Source organism: Triplophysa rosa, linkage group LG14 (genome assembly GCF_024868665.1).
Source record: "Triplophysa rosa linkage group LG14, Trosa_1v2, whole genome shotgun sequence".
NCBI lineage: Eukaryota > Metazoa > Chordata > Actinopteri > Cypriniformes > Nemacheilidae > Triplophysa > Triplophysa rosa.
This window is the reverse complement of record NC_079903.1, coordinates 21,731,422-21,752,468: the sequence shown is the minus strand read 5'-3', so window position 1 is coordinate 21,752,468 and position 21,047 is coordinate 21,731,422. Positions and strand designations below refer to the sequence as shown.

Genomic DNA, 21,047 nt, shown 5'->3' with positions numbered 1-21,047 from the left:
CATCGTCCTTGAGATCTGCATAAACCCACAGCTTCTGCTCAACGGCACAGCAGCTTGAGTTTTATTATTATTCCCGTGACAATACATTGTGTGACAAAATAATAAATCAGAATTATTTAGTCTGGCCTGACTTACATAGAACACTATAAAAATCCAAATTTTATTACCTCTCAAGGTTGCCTTGAAACAATGCCTCTGCAGAAATGGTGTTTGTTGTTTTTGATACAAGTTTCTCATACTGTAGTGCTGAATGTGAATCTTTGGCAAACCAAGGTTAAAAGCAAGTTTTGAAGTCCCATTTACAAAATTAATCTTCAGATTCCTCCAAACTGGGTTATGTTTATAACTTTTTGAATTGTTATTTGTACAGTTAATACGTTATTTTATAGATTATATATACTATTGTAAAAAACTATTGTGTTACATTAACATACATGTAGTATACTTTGTGGGACTGTTGTGTCTCCAAAAGTTTGGGAAATCATTTGGCATATTTAAATTTATCTAATGTTTTGTTTTACACGGTCAGTTTTGTATATAATTTAAGACTTTTTAAAGGGATACTTCAGTCAAAAATGAAATTTCTGTCATCATTTACTCACCTTCGAGCTGTTCCAAATCTGTATAAATGTCTTTGTTCTGATGAACACAGAAAAAGATATTTGGAAGAATGCTTGTAACTAAACTGATCTGGCCCCCCATTGACTACCATAGTAAGTAATACGTTATAATTTTTTTCTTTGTTCTGTTGAACACAAAAGAAGACATTCTGAAGAATGTAGGACAGCAAACCGTTCTGGGGCACTTTTGACTACCATTGTATGTTTTCCTACTGTGGGAGTCAATGGGGGACAAAATCTGTCTGGTTCATTCATCCAAATATCTTTCTCTGTGTTCATCAGAACAAAGACATTTATACAGATTTGGAACAACTCGAAGGTGAGTAAATGATGATAGAATTTTCATTTTTGGTTGAAGTATCCCTTTAACCTTTGAAAGTCTAACTCTTCAGTTGAACCTTTAGAAAACAGTTACGGATAGAAGTGTTAAATGAAACAGTAGGATTTATAGTTCTGCTGAGAGAACCATATTTTGGATGTTGAATCTGTGTGCTCCTGGAGAACTTTGATTTCACAATCTTGTTGTTTTTGGCCGTGACGCTGAACATTAGCGTCGGTTTCCGTGTCAATTCGCAGCTGCCCATCCTCTATTAATTGTAAATAAAGATAAGATCTTGACATGAAGAAAATACTGTCGATGACAGCTCTGAATAATGGGTCATATCAGGCCCACTGAGGTGTTACCTGACACCCCAACTTCTTTTCTTGGAGCTTTTCTTCTCCAACCCCAACAGTGAAATGTCTGCAAAGATTTATATAGTGCTCTTTGCTTTTAAAACCCAATATTCTATGGGGCACTTCCATCGCATGACATAAGGTAGTCCATACTTCTTTTTTATGCCGTATTCAACGCGTTTGACGCTTTATACAAAGGGGTCATTTCGGGTGGGTGTTTTTGAGTAAGTGAGCGTTCCATAGGCAGGTTTTTTGAATGTAGCCAAAGGCCATGTGTCAAGACCCTCTCTGCGGTAGCCTCTAAATGACTAATGCCATTTCAGTTTAGTATCCATCGAGTCTGAGAGAGCTCGTGCTTTACAAAGGAATAGACATTCAACCCCACAAGGGACTACGCGTTGGTGAAAAGTAAAAAAAAGATGTTAAATGAATGCAGAAGCCAGTGAATGTTTTTCTCCATTATTGCCCTGAAATCACAGGGATCTGTAAGTGAAGCTGTCCCCTCCACCCAGGATGAAATATTGCTGTAGTTATTGCCCTCGTGACGTCTCGGGTGGCACAGTTTAGACTGTGTAATCCACCCGCTGTCTTAGAGCGATTAGCTTCAAAGTGTGTTATCAGAATCGGAGACTTTTCTCTGTCGTGCCCAAACACAGGTTACTTTAAAACATGGTACAAAGTGTTTAGTTGAGAACTGACTGATGCCTGATACAGTCATCTTTGAAAGGTCCAGTGTACAAAATTTAGTGGTATCTAGCGGTGAGGTTGTAAATTGCAACCAACGGCTCACTCCACCCCTCCTTTTCAAAAGCACTATGGTGGCTGACACAGGACTGAGACGGCGTCATGTTTTCGCTTCTTTGCTGAAGGAGATAACGTATTTATACACCCGTGGTGTATGTAGATAGAAATAGCTCATTCTAAGGTAATAAAAACATAACTCTTTATTATGGAAGGTCTTTATACCCCTAAAGACAGTTATGTATATTACATTGCGTTTCTGTAAATGACTGGTTTTCGGACCCCCGGACCCCCCCAATACAGTAAAACTGCACATTTTAGAGTGGCCTTTTATTGTGGCCAGCCTAAGGCACACCTGTGCAATAATCATGCTGTCTAATCAGCATCTTGATATGCCACACCTGTGAGGGGGATGGATTATCTCGGCAAAGGAGAAGTGATAACTAACACAGATTTAGACAGATTTGTGAACAATATTTGCGAGAAATAGGCCTTTTGTGTACATAGAAAAAGAAAAAGAGTTCAGCTCATGAAAAATGGGGGCAAAAACAAAAGTGTTGCGTTTATAATTTTGTTCAGTGTAGATTCTCCAAAAAATTACACATTAGACCTTTAAAGGCTTAATATGCATTGCACTTGTGTTGTTGTTGGGTCGCAATGTGTAATTTTATTTTTGCTTTGTAAAGCATGCATTCAGTGTTCACAATACAAGTCCAAACTGCAATGTTTGGTTCATTTCACTCTGCTTTATCTTTTCCAGTGCAGTGAATATGACTTTGACTTTGGCACAGAATGTTTGCACTTGGCCCTGCAGTACTGTGGAACAAATGCAAAACTTATAGAAGGACCACCAACTTTGTGGAAAGTAAGATACAAACGTTTTTTTTTTCTTCTTTCAGACATATGTGATTTATGCCATATACATTAGAGACCAAGTCTCAAAGCACAAGAAAATAGGATTCAAAATCTGATTTAAAACTTCAAACAAAGTATTTGAATCTCATCGGACCTAAATCAAAGAAAATATGAAGGAGGAGAAAGATTAAAGACGTTGATAAAACAGTTTGTAATACATTTTCAAACCGCAAATCAGATCATAAAAAATCCACAGTCCCACCGCAAACGAATGCACAATTCGGCATACTTCTGCAAAGCACACACGCCTATTTTCGTAAAATCCATTTATGTGATATTTTACACCTCCTAAATCTACCTATTTTTCTTTTTAGGTTACCTACAAAAGAGATCTAGCAGCCGCCGAGGCTATTATTAAAGGTATTTTATGTAGTTTTGCATTCAAGAAATAAATAACATCACCCTTATGTCATGGGAATTCATTATTCCCATTTCCTGCTGTTTTAGTACACTTGAACTTGTGAAAATGTGTTTTAACTGGGAACGTCCGGGCACTTTTATATGCCCATTTGAAATATCTGTTAAAAATGTGTACACCGTGGACAAGTGCTTTAGTTTCATGACATGCATATGGCAGGACAATTGTGTGTGCATATTTATGCGACTGCGCATGATGTTGGAGATCATGGAAAGTTTTCACGCATAAAAATTATTGCCTTTCTGGCTTTCTATTCAAGCAGTGCATTAGGCTACTATTGGAATGCGACCTGCAGTATTTCCATAATGCCAACCGAGTGGAATAAAACAACAAATTGCCTAAAATTCGAGTAGCCCTGCTTATTGCTCTCTGAGGTCTCTTTGCAATACAGATCCCTGCGGTATTATTTCAACTTTGAACGTTAGCCGGCTAAATTTCTCTATTCCGCTTTAACCTCTGGTGAAAGGTAGTGAAAGAGCTGTTTATCCTCGAGTTTAATTGCATGGGTTGTAACCAAGACCTACGATTAACTTTGACACCCTTTAATGTCTCATAAGCTTACGAACATCCTGTATGCTCAAGATGGAATGCCTTTTATTGCCCAGGGGATTTCATTTTTCTCTTGTTAAACAGCAATCTATTTTCTTGTTTTATTTGTACTCGTTTTAGCACAAGCTTAAGGTTGAATCGTGAATTAGCAAAACCTAATCGCACAATAATGACGCTGCCTACAAATGAATCCATACCGAGCTGGGAGAGAACGTTTTTAAGAAGGAAAATGTGTGATTATCTGTTTGCTGTCCCTTTTTCATTTACCTTTCAGAGACTCTTTCAGCGTCCGCATGTGTCATCACAGAGGCTGCTGCAGAAGCTGTTGAGTTGGCCGGAACGCTCCAGAAAAATCTGGCAACCCAGGGCATGGTATGATAAAGATGACATGGTTTATGGTTCTGGTTGTGACTGCCCAACCTTACTGTTTAGGTAAAACATTCTCTGCTTTGGGTATCTCTATCTTGAAAGCAATTAGTCTCTGAACCGCTCCGTCTCCATTACCCCCAAGTCGAGGTTCCACCCCCCCCAAATCTTTCACATGAACTACAACATGAGGTATCACAGATGGCTGGACTCTATACAGGCCGTAATGGATTGGGTGTTCTGTACACGTGTGACCACCTTCCCATTTATTCCACTTTAATATTTGGAGCCCGTCCAACTGAAGTCCTCACGTTGTTGCTGTCGCTGTGAAAGATCCATCTTTCAAGAAAAAGGAAATGTGACGTTTTTCAATCTGGGTCCGTGCCATGGCAACCCATCTCTCGGGCTGTTCCCGGTTCTTCATCAAGCGGTGTCAAGCACACGTCCTCCTCTTGATAATGTTGCGGGTGAACATGCAGCGTCCATCTCGAGCTGATTGGTTCCAGACATCCGCTCCCCCGGGTTCCGATCGGGGTCAGTTCTCCCGAGCTGTTCTTGCGACTCGACATGCTTCTTTTTGAGAGCTCCAGGGAGATGAAAGAGAAGGTGGAGATTACAGATGAAGAATCGAATTTGTCCCGGTGCCATTTGTAAATCTAATCCTCATTCCAGTGGAACTCAAGCTTGTTCCAGGAGTGCAGGTGGTGTTGGCTCTGGGTACATATTTTGTTATAAAGGCCAGCAGAAAGAGATAAGGTGATCCTTTTAGCGACATGTTATAATTCACCAGTGTATACTGGAGATCTGTTCTGCTGGACTCAACCACAATGGTTTGCTTTTATGAAAAGAAATAGCGTTCTGCTTTGTAAAAACCGGTCTGTATCTATGCACCATAAGGTGTGGATCTCAAAAGGGGGGTTTATATGACATTTAACTTATGACTGAGTGATATTCACATTCCTCAGCTGTGGGAACCCGAGATAATTTAGAGCCGAGAGCACGTACGTTGTGTGTATATAAGATTAAGCATCGTAAGTAAATCTCACACGAAATATTTCTAGATTTCCACTGTAAATCCATCCGAGGCTATAAGATTCCATTGGTTTGATGTAATCCCGGTAGGTTAGCATTTCAGTGACCCTGCCTAACTTGTGACTGTAATGTATTCCTACGTCAACTTCGGATTAAACCAAGACGGGAAACTTCAAGATCGTCAGCCTGAGATTCCGTGGTGCGTAACTGCGGTTAAAAGCGAACTCCTTGCCCAGATTTTCACTTGTTGAATTATTTATAAATACTTAATCGTCATAAGAAAGGTCATTTGTTTGTAAATGTATCGCGAGTTATGGCTTTACCAGAACTTTGGCGTGATCCGCGACCTAATGAGGCCAAACCGTGGACTGATTTCTTTTCGTTTTGTTCATTATGGAGACGAAAAAGTCTTCATTCACAGCTACCATTGAAATGACCTGTAAACGGCGTCTCATGTGGCAGCCCAGCCTGGTTCAGATGTCAGAATAATCTCGTAAATCCGCGGCTCAGAGCAAACTGGTTTTCGCCTAAAGCCGCAGTTGGTTATCTGTCAAGCGTGTGCATGTGTTTATAATAACCGTTTCATATTTTCAATTTTCTCGTCAAGGCCGAGTCCATGCCAAACACTTTTGTTTATTTCTGTTTATTTCGTCTCTGGACGAGATGTTAGACGAGGCCAGACGCACTTCTTGACACGTTGCAAGTTTGTTCTACGTGTTGAACGTTCAGATAGGATTTTTCACGTAGAACATCTGGGACCGTATATTGTGTGTTGTTAAGTAGCCTTGATTGTTAAATTTTAATACTTTTTTTTTTTTGGAAATCGAGGTGCTTGTTTACCAAATCTGTGCTTTTTCGACTTCTGTCAGGTGGTGACTGACGTTATTCCATACGCAAATGAAAGTTATACAGACTGCCTGTCAAAAACCCGAAACTTCATTCAGATAGCGGTACGTAACGTCGTACAAAAAGGTAAAGTTGCGAAAACAGTGCCAATAACAAGCCATTCAAATAAAACGAACGTGGGTTTTATTGTTAAATATAAATGTGATGAGTCGTTGCATAACTATTAAACATACGTCTCAGTATGTCTTCTTTCGTAATTTAAGTCTCCGCAAGGGATCTTGATGTAGCGTTAACACTTTTTGCTGTGTTCGTAGGTGAATGGATCAAACGTCTCAGGTGTTCTAGAAATGGTTCAACATTTTGAGAATACCAGCCACGCCCGTCTACATCCAGTTGTTGTTGTTTGGGTAAGTAAATCACCTCCCAATCGTGCTAAAACAACAACTCTTGCTTGTCAAACTTGCACATTTATTAAGCTTGCCATTTGCAATCTCCTACGTTAACAGATTTGCAGTGTGTGTGTCCTTTAAGAGGCATAGTTCCATTTATTGCTTGATTTGTCTGATTTTAAAGAACCTACAGTATAACCCTTGGCCCAGTTGTTCTGTAAAAGTTCTACCAGCGCAAGATGTGGACATGACCAATCTGTAATTTTCACGTAATGATTGTAATTTCAGATAGTGATTACAGAAGATAGCTTGTGCAATTGCCTTAATACTAAAATATTATTTTGTCCAATCCAAACACGTCTCCAATCCAAATCTACAAGGGTCAAAGTCAATTGAAAAGTCAAGAATGTTTAAAAAGATACATAATGGTTTGTTGGCGTGCACATAATGGTCTGCAAATGTCATTTTTCACACCTTTAATAACATGCCTTTTAAACATGTTTTGAAAACACTGTTCCTGCTGTTCTGAGGACCGGATCCAGTGGTTGCCCACTGTGGGAATCCAGTCTTCTCAGAATGGAAGCATATGTTCTTTCCAGAGGATAACCCCAAAATAATGTTTTCGCTCCTCATCTGGTTTTTACAGATGGGTTGTTCTTATCGCCACAGATGTGATAATAACACATTCGTCCGATGTGATTTTAGGTCTGTTATTTGTCATTTAAACCTCAAGCTTTAAAACTGCGTGCTTGTGTTTCGTTTTATAAAGGGCTGTTTAGAGGCTTGCCTGATTGTCATTACATTACATTTCCTATTGGATGTCACAGTTAACTTAGTCTGTAAAGGTTCTTTTAAACAATGCTCGCAAAGTCGCTTATAAAGCTAAAACATAGATAATAGAATTAGAGTAAACAGCAGTTTGCCGTGTCCACGAGCATGACCTCTGTAAGAAATTTGTTTTACCCAGAGCAATTTCCAAAACGGAAAAGGCCTGTTATTATTTGGTGCGTATGCATGCAAGCCACAAACTGTGAGGAAAGCGAACGGAAAAAGAAATTGCAATAATTTTATGGATGGGCGCAGGCCGGGTAACACAGAAACATGTTGTTGAGACCTGGGTTTTGCTGTTTGCGTGACAGCCCAGAGCATATGCAGTTTTTAACAACAGGACCAATACATTATATATTATATATTATTATTTCTATTTCTATTGTTCGAGTACCTGTAGATGATTCGCTCTAAGGGTGATGTTGCTTTTTCTTTCCTTCATTGACAGGTTAAGCTGAACACGACAAAGCGCTCCTTTGATACTCAAAAGACAGATGAGTTAACAACCTTCATGCGTCTGGCCTCTGAAGTCAAACAAGCAAATGTTCAGCTCTATGGAATTCAGATTGATCACACCAAGGTAATTGTCCTTAATTGTCCTCATGTGTTAAAGGAACAGACCAATGAAAGTTGTCTTCATTTGCTCACCTGCCAGACTTTCTTTTTTCCAATTGAATGTGAAAGGAGGATTGAGACTACTCTGTTCCATAAAGTAAACCATGAACAGGGGTTGTGTTCGCGTATATTCAGTTATGCCACGTAAAGACGTGTCATGTCATATTGGACATCAGTATTGCTCTGTCACATGTTATTTTCTTTCATTTTTAATGATTTCTTAAAATCCCAGTCATCCGCTTTCAATGTTTCGTGAAGAGCAAGTTAAGAACAAGAAGTGCAAAACCTCGTCTATAAGGAACATAGACAGTAAACAACTTTGTATGTCTATAACAATGGTAGCTTTGGTGTTATATTTGATGTTAGATGAAAGCTTCTGCTATTTGTCTAAATCACACTTTTTGGTAACCTCTCCCTTTAAAGAGAAAGTCGATAGATTATTATGTTGTCTTCTGAGGAGTCTTCTTGACACATTTGTCTCCTGTTGACGTCACCGCGAGACACAATGAAACATTTCCACTATACATTCGTTTTTGTGAGTCCAACATGGATGTCAATTTCAGTCTAAATGGCGTGTCTGTAGTGTCGGTACAGCACATGTGAAGGGCCCAGGTGTGTGTCATGGAGATCGATGTGCAAACGATTTCCTCCGTCCAGCTTTGGGTTCCATTGGAAACAGTCAGACAGAGGAGGGAATGAAGATATGTGGTGAAGTGCTTGTTTTTGCGAGATAGCGAAAGTACAGATAAAGACCGTTCATAAATCACTCTCATAGGTCGGGCAATCATGATGATAATTTCTCCCAGATGTGCTTGTTCATGCTTTGCAAAATGGCTGCCAGAACTCGCTGCGTGAATTCGGACCTAATCCGCCTTCATACATGACACGAGGTTTGTCATTTAGAGGTCATGCCTCTCAATTTGCTGTATTATCCAGATCGTTTTTGAGATTTAGTGCATGTCGGCGAAGGCTTCAGATATTTTCTCCTGCTAGACACGGCTGAGGATATTTGGATGGCGTTAGATATATACTTTCCATTGCTTAATACAAAACTGTACAAGTTGTTCCAGCGGATTTATTCTTACTGTCTAATAACTGTACAATGTGACTACAGAACAGACACCTGCAAGAAAATAAAAAAGAATATAACTTAAAATATTAACATGTTTGATACGACCTCTTCAAAACAGCTAATAGCATAAATACACTCAGCTAAACTCTCACAAAATGATGTTTCTCTCATCGGCTGTGAAAATAATCTCGGTGAAGAAAGCCGGAGATGACATTTGAGAAATTACGCATGAGAAACGCTTGATTGAAATCTTAGGGTTTGTTTTTCCTCGCCAGATGTTTGTGCATGTGGAACACTCCACTCGTGTAAAGGGTTTATTGTTTTAAGAGCTTTGGCATTTGATAAGAATCAGTAAACATCTCATAAATACACATTTGGTCTTATTAAGAACATCTTGTCAGGACCTTCTTTGCTTTCACTTAGTTCCACTTCACTTGCTATTTACCTTCCTTGTGTCCAGCTTCGGTCAGCGTGGAAGATAATTTTCCATCGCCTAGAGCTGTTTGAAGCGTTTTGATTATTTTGTTGACAGATTCCTTTTAAAAAGTTTGACCAGAATTTGACAGAATCTTTCAACAGGTTTCAATAAAGCGGACACGGGAACCTCCGTGGTATGGACCTCCAAGATGCTAGGGTATGTTTACCCTCCACGTAGATGTGCTTGTGTGATCTAAACTTGTAAACGATGAACAGGCCCGTTTAAACAATAACTTCTTTAGTATCTCCATAATATGTTTTTAATGGGCAAAGTTTTCAATTCAGTGCAGGCCGAGAGAAGTATGCCCGATGGGAGCTGCACGGGAGCTCGGTCAGTGTAAGTAATAAAAGAAGTCAACTAGAAAAGGTTCAAGTTTAAGACGAGCTAAAAAGCTTTTTATAGGTCCATTCAGTAGGCCTTAGAGCAGTGGTTCTCAAACTTTTTCGTTGTAAGGCCCCCTTTGTGTAGAGTGCATCGCTTTGTGGCCCCCCAAATAAAGACTTATAATCTTAAATGTAACATTTTTATTTAAACAAAAACATATTCGGTTATACAATGCTGAAACATCAATTCTTTTGTCCGTGGTCTTATTTTTCTGATGTTTGATTGCATAAAATCTATGATCAATTTCTATATTTCATAAAATGCCACAAAATCTGTGGCCCCCTGGATCCATCTCGGGGTCCCCCCAGGGGCCACGGCCCCCAGTTTGAGAACAACTGCCTTACAGACACATAGACGGATAGATAAATAGGTTTTTAAAACACCTCTTTTAAACGTGTCTCAGTGTCAGTAAGGTGATCTGACGGTGTGATAAAGGTCAGTTCTTGCCCTATCAATGACTGGCCAATGAGTGACAGGAAATGTCACAGGATCTGCCCTGCGCACGGGCATTGTGGCCTGTCAGTTGCTGAAAAAGCTTGTCACAATGATAAATGGCCGCTCTAATCCCTCTGTGAGAGCCGTGCCGTTCGCCCAGCCTTCACTTCCTGCTCCTCAAAGCATCCAGCCGAGGAATCTGAGAGGAGATTAGCTGCTCCTTACAAAAAGCAAAAAACGAGGGAGAGATAGCAAAGACACATTCTCTTACCTGCTCTGAAACGAAATACCTCCGTAGGTGTCCCATCTTGGGATTTGTGATAATATTTCTGGCTTCGATTATTCCTTGTTGTTTTGTGCCATGAGGATAAATGGAGTACTGTGAATTAAGGGATCCAAAAATGCATTAAATCATCCGTACTAAGAAGAAGGTGGCTTTTATTATAGTCATCTGTGTTTGATGGAGTAAATGTGCTTGGTCATACCCTCCGCTTAGTGTTGGATTTACGTTCCAGTAGTCGTTGCTCATTCTCCAAATATGTCCACTCTCTTCACGTCTAATTGTTTTAAGTTTTTCTCATCACTGCGGCTGGCGCGAACACACCGTTGGAAGAAAGCTCCTTAAAGCCTCTGTATTTTTTTAGACCGCGCCTGAAAGAACACTGCTGACAGCTCCAGACCAAAGCGTTTGATGTTTTACTAGGGCTGTCACGATAAACCGTCGATACATATCACGTGATTTATGCACAGCTTTTGAGTGAAGTACGGGAAAATGCTGCTGCATCCGAAAGCCAGAGGGCGCTCTCGTGCGGAAACTCCAAATACGCACCGCAGAAGAAGACCATAACACGATCTAGAATCTGGGAAATGCCTATGGACATGTTTTTATCACCGTTACTCAAGCCTCATCAGGTATTTTTATGATAATAAAGTATATTTATAATGATCATGTTTGACGGGTGTTGCTTTTTTTAATGCACATTATAAGCGACTCAAACTCGCACTGCTTTTAGATCGAGCAGCATTTCCTACTGATCCCAGAGCCGTGCTTCAGGGACAAGCTACGCATTAAAACAAATATCGACACATTGCATATCGCAGCCAGCTTGATTTCAATAGGATTTAGTGGTATCGCGATAAATTATCTAAAAAAAATCTAAAATTGTGGGTTATTTGGAGAATTTGGGGATTTTTTAATTTGTATTAAAACGTGACTTTACAATAACATACAAGCTAAAAGTTCTGAAGCTGTCATTTAGTTATGTAGCATGTCAGTTTTGATCAGATACGTAGGGGTTATTTACATTCAGGTTGTTATCGCAAAATCAACCCCTATAGAGTGATCGGATTGTTTTGTGTATCATTTTTAGTGGTTGTTATCAGGAATAACAAATCTCCGAATGTCTCGGCTGACCAATAAGAAGCTAGTATTCAAGAACGATGTGTAAGAAATGACAGCGCTGACACGCTTCTTTAATTTTCAGTGTGGGATTTTTCACGCCATGCAGAGCGGGTGCGTCTACTATACGTGGATGATCTTTCCAACAAGAAAACGCCAGCAGTCCATGTTTATGTTAAATAAAATTGATTCTGCGATTTCAATTTCACGTGCAAGCTATCAAAGTTTCTATTCCCATTCCCCCCTAAAAACAAATAAGCCATTTTGTTACACTTTAGTGTAATTTCGGTGCGTTCTTATTTAATGCACCCGCTGCACCATATGCGTGCTTAAACATGAGGTGCAAAGGAAAAAATGTGGCCCGCTAAATCTGTTTACTCGCTGTTGATTTGGCAGATTACATGAGCCATTGATACATCCCCCCCGCTCATACCCATGCAGAGTCTCATCGCGAGACAACATTCCAAACGAAAGCGTTCACAAACAAATTAGATCGTCCTGTTGTAGAGGCTGATCCCTTACCAGGGACGACCGGACTGGGTTGTAAACATTTAATCAGTAAAAGGCCGTGGTGCCGTGTTTTGCCCCACGCAGCCTGTCTACGGCTGAACACTTGTTTTAGATTTAAGGCGACCACCCACCGTCAGGTATTGAATATCCACTTCGCAGTAATCTTGTTTTGAGCTCGGTGTATTTTCGGAGTTTAGCATGAGCTTTGTTGGGTGGTTTTTGAAGTGGCTCCCCTCTGAGAAGCTTCCCCTGACAGAAACTTGTTCTTCTTTTGGTGGTTAGACAGGTCAAGCCATTAATTAACGCAATCTTTTGGAAAAGAAACATATATATATATATATATATATATACACAAGGGTCCACTAGTAACAGTGTTTCTACTTTTTTGCATTGTTTCCATTGTAAATGATGTACAGTGAGTTAAATTATTCTTCAAGATGCTTTAATGTTTGATGTAAGGGGGTCACAGTATACCTGTATTGTCAAAAATGTCATGTTAATGCCGCACATATCGTGATATCTTTTTGATATGTTTAGCATGTTGAAAAAATGTTATATGCTCTTCTACTTGTACGTCGCTTTGGATAAAAGCTTCTGCCAAATCTGTAAATCTCATGTAAATTTTGCCTAAAATTCACAGTTACAAACGCTCTTTGCCGCTCTACACATATATTGTGAGTGTGATTTATTGACCAAATAATTGACAAAACACAAAATAAACGATTAATTTGAAACATAGCAAAGTACCCACCAGATACCACGATAATACCGTCGCAGAGAATGTGACGGCCACGGTAACCGTGAAAATCGGATATCGTGACAGTCCTAATTTTGTGTTTGTCTTGGTGTGAAGGTTTTTTGTCCACTTTTTTAAAGTTTATTTGTTTATTTGTTGTGTCAGTCGTTTAGATTTGATGGTATATCACATATATTTGTATTGTGCATAAATTGTCTTTCATTAATGCAGATATAAACCATAAAGTATTTGTAATCCTACCATGTACCAAGTGACTTGGAAATAACTCAAGTTGGATATTAAACCAAAAGATTTAAGATATTTATCGTCACCTACTTTTGTACAATAAAATTCTTATTTTGTCTATTGCTTTTAATAAAGACAGGATAGAAAGGCATCTGTAAGAAACAACAAGTTACAAGGACAATACAAAATAAAGGGATGTATAATAAATGTTAAACCACAATAACACAAAAGTCAGTAAACTTTATCAATAAAACTGTATGCATAAAAAACCATTTTGTTTTTAGCTTCTGTTTGAAATAGCTCATCTTGTCTTAAATGATCCAGTCATTCAAAATGAACCGGGCACAACTTACGTTGATTTTTGCATTAGTGTGGGCTGTGGGGTGTTTATGTTGTAATTGTATAAACAGGGTAGCAGACCGTCATCGCAGTGTGGTTTCTTTCCCATTTTGCCTCTTTTTTACCATTTTTTAACTCTTTCAAACTCTCACCTTCACTCATCTACAAATAACCACTGTTTAGTCTGTGATCGTTCTTGTTTGGACATCTCGCTAACAAATGATGACTGTCTTTTGTTTGGGGGAGAGGTGAAAAACCGACGTGATAAGGCTTGTTCCTAACGCACGGAGTCAATGTGCGGGCGCTTGGCGCAGAGACGGATCACGAGGATGTAGAATTTGAGATGTTGACGCTTTTTTGACATTCAAAGAAATAACATACGTGACCCACGTTGATCCCTCAGTAGACTTTTCATTGTATGCCACAAGTGTAAGGAGGGGAGCTCAAGAGGCTGTGCGGTTAAAACGGATGTTTGCTTTCTGTATGTCGGCCTTGAGGGAGCATGACATATTTGACTATTTTCAACAAATCTGCCTGCATTGTAGTCTATTATTGTTTAGGAACGTATCTGTCGGCAGGTCAAGTACGAACACACAGATCGCTCAGACTGGCTTGTTGAAATGGAACAGTATGGAAACAAAAGCTTTCTGTATTTTCTTCACCTAGTTCTTGCGAATGTTACGCCTGGGGCATTATTACGAAGAAAAAGGAAGCGACCGATCCAGAAAGGCAGTTCACCGAGAAACCTCGTTTAAGACTGGGTTATACGAATCTATAGACGCTATTCTCCCCGTAACTGCGCGGCGGAAATGTTCTTTGATTTTTTTCCTTTCATGCGTTGATTTTCTTTCAATGTACCTTGACTTGTTTTAGTTGAACAGTTCCTGAATCAACATTGGGAAACGCTGCGCTTCAATAGGAATGTGAAAGTGCTGTCCAGTTTAAGATGCACGCACAAAAGAGACGAGATAATGAAGCTCAGAGCTAAAAGATCCTTTTCAAATGAGGTGACATTGAATGAAAACGGGTCGTTGTGAGGACGCATTTTGAAGGCACAAACCCAAGAAGTATTTAAAAGTATTTGTGCTGGTTTTACATAAAAAACATTGAGAATTATCTGTCACCTCCGGCTAAGGCTTGGCGAGATGACTGTGTATGTATGCCATTGTGCTTGTGTCTGATTCAGGAACAGCAGTTATTTATGGTTGCCGAGCAATGTCGCTACTTTGTGCATTAATATAGAATTGATGTCACTGATGCTCCTATTTTTGCCTATTTTAGTTTAGTTTAGTTTAGTTTTTAAGTAGTATACTTTTGAACTTTTTTACTTTTAAGTTCATTTTTTTATAGTGAAATGGTTTTGCAATGATTTAACATTTGTCATATTTATTTATTAGTTTAATCTGTCAATTAAAAAAATAGAATAATTATCAAAAAATATAAACAGGATGAATCTTTTTCATTTGTAAGTGATAAATACACCATAAGTAAACCAGAAATCATGATTATTGATATTTTCTAAGGTTAATGTTAAACCAATAATTAAAAAAAATGTTGTTATTATGTTACCATTCATCCTAGTATATGTTAAATTGTTATTAAGTATTTTCTTACGCATATTAATATTCTGCTTTTTTGATATTGCAAAAATGAATTCATTATGCAAATAGTAGTGTTTTTTGATGATAGTAGAGCAAAATAAACAGAATTTACCTATTGGTTTTAATGAGTCATTTAGTCTCAAAACCTCCCTAGCTTAACCTAAAACTCCCTCTTGACTTCATTTTACGTACTGAACTAGTCTATCAGAAAAGAATGTCCCTTGGATACAGTTACAGTTGAGACGGTCGAACCACAGAGTTCAACTCCATATCGAATCTCTGAAGTTGATAGTAGCTTGGGTTCAATATCTCTGTCGAGCTCTTTGCCTGAGGCTACTGTCCTTTGATTGGCATTCAGAAACTGATGCTATTATAATTTCCTTAAAGGAATGCATGGACAGGGTAAAAAATGTAATACCATGTTTTTAGAGCAATCGGTTATACACGCATACATTTGCCATTTAAGATGCTCTTGAATTTGACCTAAAATGCTCCATTTCTTTGTTTGGTCTATCATGAGAATGAGTAGTTAATAGGTTTTTATGAAAGTTTTTGGTCCAGACCTCACACAATGCCCTCTTGTGGCGGACTCCCTCAATAGCAAGCCATTTGCTTTTTGAAAATGGGCTACTTGAAATTCGTTTTGACAGAAAGCGTCTGTAGTAAAAGTCTACTATATCTGACTAAGTTTCTTTCGGAAATAGGGCCTTTAAAACCTTTGCAAAGGTCATTATAGCTCAGGCTCTGGCAGACCCGTGCAGGAATGAGTCGCTCACTTGCTGCCTGGAAATAACAAGACTGGAAGGTGCAAATTGTCAATGTTAAATTCCTAATTGCTGAGGCCCTGTCTTGAAAGGGCCCACCGTCGTGAGGTGGATCGCAGAGCGCTGATGGAAAAAAAAACAGGGTACTCATTGTGTGGTCTACTGTTCTGTACTAGCTGTTGTTTTCATGACAGTTTTTGTTTTTAATTGAGCAAAATACCGTAAAATTGGTCTGTATATTTTCACTAATGGTGTACTGATTCCAGGATATGTAATGCTGTAATAATGAAAAACAACAAACTGAGAGTTCATGCTCTTGTTTTTGAACAGCTGTGATGTTAGCAGGTTTTAGGGTCCCGTGCAGAGCTGGTCTTGTTTTTCACCAACGCGAAGTAAGGTAAAGGCATTTGTTAGTAATATAAAGGATTTCAAAAGCATCCCAATGTGCTACATGACATTAGGTGAGGTTCAGAAATGGTTGAAAGTCAAGAGCCCGTCTCTGGAGAACCTGAGGCATAGTGAGAATTTCGCCAATTTCAGGTTAAAATGAGTTTGACTGACCTTCTTACATCATTTGATGAGTTGTTTTCCACCAATGGTACCTTCATTAGGAGAAAGAAAATAAAAGAAGGCATTTTACAATGGAAAAACTCATCTGGTGCTCGTGGTGCGGTTCGATCTGTCTTTTCAAAGATTTACCTCTTTTCTTTTAAATTGCTTTCTCAAAGGACCGAGCTGCTCTCCATCATTGGTATTGTATTATTTTGTTTTTATGTCTTTAAGATTTTTTTCCTTTTTTGGAATCACGCAATTGATCCATTGTGTTTCGTTGTCAGTTCTGTGATTGTGTTAGACTGCGTATCAGGAGATCAGTCAGGTTCAGTACAATACGAACCGTATGACGTTTATTAAAAGATCTTTGATGTGTTAGATTAGGGAAAATGCCTTTGTATCACACAATTAATGGGGTAATAAACAACATCCAAGTCTCATCTACCTCCTTTAAGAGAAGCGAACTGGCCTGTGGCCCCAGTTAATGTTTTATCCATCACATAAAAGCTTGGAAAATCCCCACAGTCACAAAGACGGGCTATTCCATCTGACTGTACCGAGACTCAAAGAAATTAAAATTCCGAGTGTTGAATTTCCTGTTCCATGTGTGCTTTAAGTGTTGGCCATGACAATGAGGCAGAATAGAGCTCATTAGTAAGCCTTCTGCTGTCAAAAATGGAAAAGTGATGTCATTTTATGAAAAATTATACTCATTAAAGATTTTTTTGACAGTTTTTTAAATGCAATCATTGCGGTTTCATATCTATAGTTAGCATCATAAATCTTTTAAGACCGAGTCTTTCATGTCCTTTCATATTTTATGCAACTTAAGTATACATCAGCTTTTGATTGGATGACAAACTTCCAGGTCATCGTCCATAAAACATCACATTGTCAGATATTTGACTTTAAATTAACTATAGAATGCCAGGGATGACTTTTCCCATTTTGAAATCTCATTTAACTGTTACATTTCATGTTAAGCTACTGTATATTAATACTGTAGGTCAAATGTTGAAATACCGTCCATTTTTAACAGGATTGACGGTAACAGTTTTACAGTTCAGTTACTAGCTCTATGACTCTATGAGGTGCCTTTTATTAAACATTTAATGCAGATTTTCCTACAAATACCCACTTTTGAATAATACAGTTTCAATAATACTTTTCTGTACAGATTCATACGAACAGGGTTGACAGTTTAAGCAGAGATCTCTTGAAAGGAAAATGCTGTTATTTTGACAGACTTTTTTTATTAATAAAACATAACATTATGATAATTAGATATTGTATGATTTATTATCATAGTAACAGGGTTGACAATTCAAGCAGAGATCTCTTGAAAGGAAGATGCTGTTATTTTGACAGTTTTTTTTATTAATGAAACAAAACATTATCATGATTAGATATTGTATGATTTATTATCATAGTAACAGGGTTGACAATTCAAGCAGAGATCTCTTGAAAGGAAAATGCTGTTATTTTGACAGATTTTTTGATTAAAGATGATGTAATACACGCAGTTTCTGCCAATCTCATATTAATCTTGAGTACCTATAAGTATTGCATACTTCGTATCTTCGAAGAGTATTTAGTTTGATCAAATTTATAAAAGATCGATACAGCTGTACGATTATTTCCGGAAAAAGACGAGCGCCTGGAGCCGTTCTCATGCTGGCTGATTGACGCGTGGGCGTGCTTTTCCGGGAGAATTGTCCAATAAGGGACTAAGAACCCTTGATGCGAAACTGAGATCGATGTTCGAAAAAACTTTCCGAAACCTGGACGAACCCTGGCGGAGTGAATCGAGCACAGAAATACTACGTCATACCTTCAACTCGTTTTTTGACAAGTTGACCATACTTGAGAAGCCTGCACGTTTTGTAAAGAAGTCAGAATGCATGAAATAGCATGTTACCTCCGCTTTAATGAAACAAAACTTTATTGTGATTATATTGAATGATTGCTTATCATAGTAACAGGGTTGATGCTTAGCCTGGGGAATAATTATGCCAAGCAAAATTAAATATAGAGGAAGATATTGTAGCTTGAAACAAATAATAACAACCGAATTATTCTTTTTTTATTCTTGTGTGGTTTCGATCAGCACAACGCACCCATGAGTAAGATGTGAAACGTTCATTTGCTGTGTCGAGCATTTTCCCATGTGTCACTGTGATTTTTCAGCATGTTGTGGTGGCTTGAGATGACAAGCTTGAATGTGTCCCAGCCAGGAAATAAGCAGTTGATCCACTGCTTTCTTATTACATGTGATTCATATTTCTTTAGCTTACAACTCATTGGAAACATGGCAGTGTGAGGTTCATGCAGACTTAAAACTTTGATCCTCCTTGGTGATCTTCTGTTATAAAAGAGAATCGCTCGTATATTATTTTCCCAGTAGAGCTGTCGTGTCACACCAATAACAAAACAGGCCACATGAGTAGGGTTGTCATTAGCTGTGGTCAAGTCGGCAACGTTTTTCGTCTTTCTGCATTTGTAAATATTCCAAAAACACTGTGCTATTTTCCATGAACCCAAAGGATTGTGGGTGGCAGTCAAGTCGAGCCCATTTGTTCTTCATTTTCTGACTAAACAAATACACGGAGGTCATTCTTCATTCTTGTAGACCTCATTACGCTGTGTTGTCTGATATACCGATGTAGGAATTTGTGCCATAAACGTTCCTGCTACATTAGGTTTTTCGTGTGAAATCTTGCGAAATGCACCTCAGGGTTGGAGGATTTCAGAGGTAAAAGAGGTTATAGTCATTTCTTTTGACCGCTTGCAGATGTTTTGGCTTCTCATCCAGAGTTTTGCACCCATAATTAAGTAAGGGAACAGTGACTACAGTACATAAGGAAACGCGAGGAATCTCCTCTTCTTTCATTTACTTATTTATTTCTTATTTCTTATTTTCCTCTGATGCCAAAATGAAGATTAAAAACAGCGACACAAAAATCATTCATCGTGATTTTGGACCACAAATTGAATTTCTTTAATCACCAGAGTTCTGTTTATTTAATCTACCAGCTTTCAAATGGAATCGGGTGGAATTGTTCTGTGGAAAATGTTTGTCACGACACAAGTTTGTGAGCTTTTTATCCACAGATTTGAGAGATTGGATGCGAGCGTGGTTGAGAAGAGCTACAATGAGATCAGGGAAACAACCTGACACATTTATTCTTGAATAATTCACGAAGTGTGCTTTAGATTAACGTAAAGAAACCAAGATTTGGTTAGCGATCTTTGTTTATGCAGGACTGTGCTATGGGTAAGACAGCAGCGAAAGTCACAATAATAAGGATTGTGGCTAAAGACAGTTTAATTTGTTATATAACACATGAATAAACAAAGCAGAGCCCAAAGTAAAACACACAAGTGTCTGCATTTCAGATATCCCAGAAAGAACTCAGTCGGTGGTTTTATGTGTATTTCCATCTTGTTGAAAAATATAAGCCAGCTCTCATCAACAAGGAACAGGTGTAAAATATCATTGCGCTGAAGAAAAAGTAGAAGGAGTTTTCTGGCACAGACACAGCAGTACAATTTATTTCTGAAGTCAAGACGCATATTTAGTCTGATCAAGGTTGAGACTTGAGCGACGTTTGGTTATCCAGCTGTTTATAGTTGGCAATAGGTACATTTTCAGCATTAAAATGTACAGTATCGGGAAGGTTTCACGACAGAACCTGGCATTTATGAAAACCATTATTTTCATTTTTCTTGTCTGAATTCAAGAAGCATTTGCACAAATTGGCCTGAACAATATCAAAGGCATATAAAAATGCCCATGTGAACGAAGATTAAGACGGCAGTAAAATGCAGGTCCAACGTCAACAGAAAGTACAGAGTTCTGCGGTATACCTTGTCATTTTCATTGTCCAAAGCACTTTATAAATGTGAACACGATCTGTTTCCAGAGAAATGGGAAGACCAGGAGAACCATTTCGAGTTCATCGCTGATATAAAACATACTAGCAGTGACATCAGACCATTAAGAGAACAGATCCCAAATCTTAGACAAAAGACATGAAAAACAAAGTTAAAACCTGACCACAACAGTACGGTTGCCATTTTACTTCATTGGTCTGCCAAATATCGCAGCCTGTAAACCATCAAGTTTAAAAGTGTGTGTTGTTTTCAAATACTCAAAAGAACAGAAGAGTTTGTGTTAGTTTGTTTGTTTGTGTTTGTGTAGTAAATATATGTTTGTTTGTTTCTTGCAGGTGTCGGAGCTGTGGGAGAGGTCCGCGGCGAGACTCGCTGACGTCACAGTCGCTCTCATCAGAGATAGAAACCCTGCTCTCATTGGCCAGTTGCTTCAAGCTTGAAACTTTGGTACGACTGGATGGTGTAGTAGAGTAAATGGACGGTCAGTATATGACCTGTGGACATATAGAAACAGCTGTTCGTATTTTAAAGAGAAACATTTTAAGCGAAGCATTTCCTCGTTAAATAATTTACAGACAACAAGAAGTGAATGATAAGAAATGGTGAATTATTTTGTAATTGTGTGTTTAAGCGATTCGAATGC

The 21,047-nt window shown here is 38.6% G+C and overlaps 2 protein-coding genes across 4 annotated transcripts in view; one reads left to right on the top strand and one right to left on the bottom strand.

The window, feature by feature from the left end:
- Positions 1-10,957, bottom strand: part of LOC130564670 (leucine-rich repeat-containing protein 72) — a 20,117-nt gene extending 9,160 nt beyond the window's left edge. Inside the window, exons 1-2 of the mRNA XM_057350965.1 lie at positions 10,849-10,957; positions 10,635-10,742 (exon numbers count right to left, since the gene is read on the bottom strand). The gene's annotated coding sequence lies outside the window, so the exon portion shown is untranslated. The remainder of the gene's footprint in view (positions 1-10,634; positions 10,743-10,848) is intronic.
- crppa (CDP-L-ribitol pyrophosphorylase A) overlaps positions 1-21,047 on the top strand; it is a 24,979-nt gene extending 3,932 nt beyond the window's left edge. The window contains exons 4-10 of one of the 3 annotated variants that reach the window (XM_057350961.1): positions 2,797-2,901; positions 3,266-3,311; positions 4,193-4,290; positions 6,186-6,266; positions 6,477-6,569; positions 7,828-7,959; positions 20,740-21,047. In XM_057350961.1, coding sequence (XP_057206944.1) covers positions 2,797-2,901; positions 3,266-3,311; positions 4,193-4,290; positions 6,186-6,266; positions 6,477-6,569; positions 7,828-7,959; positions 20,740-20,844 — 660 coding nt within the window. In that variant the 3' untranslated portion in view covers positions 20,845-21,047. Of the gene's footprint in view, positions 1-2,796; positions 2,902-3,265; positions 3,312-4,192; positions 4,291-6,185; positions 6,289-6,476; positions 6,570-7,827; positions 7,960-20,739 lie in introns of those variants that run through there. The other 2 variants (XM_057350962.1, XM_057350963.1) reach the window with 2 other exon arrangements.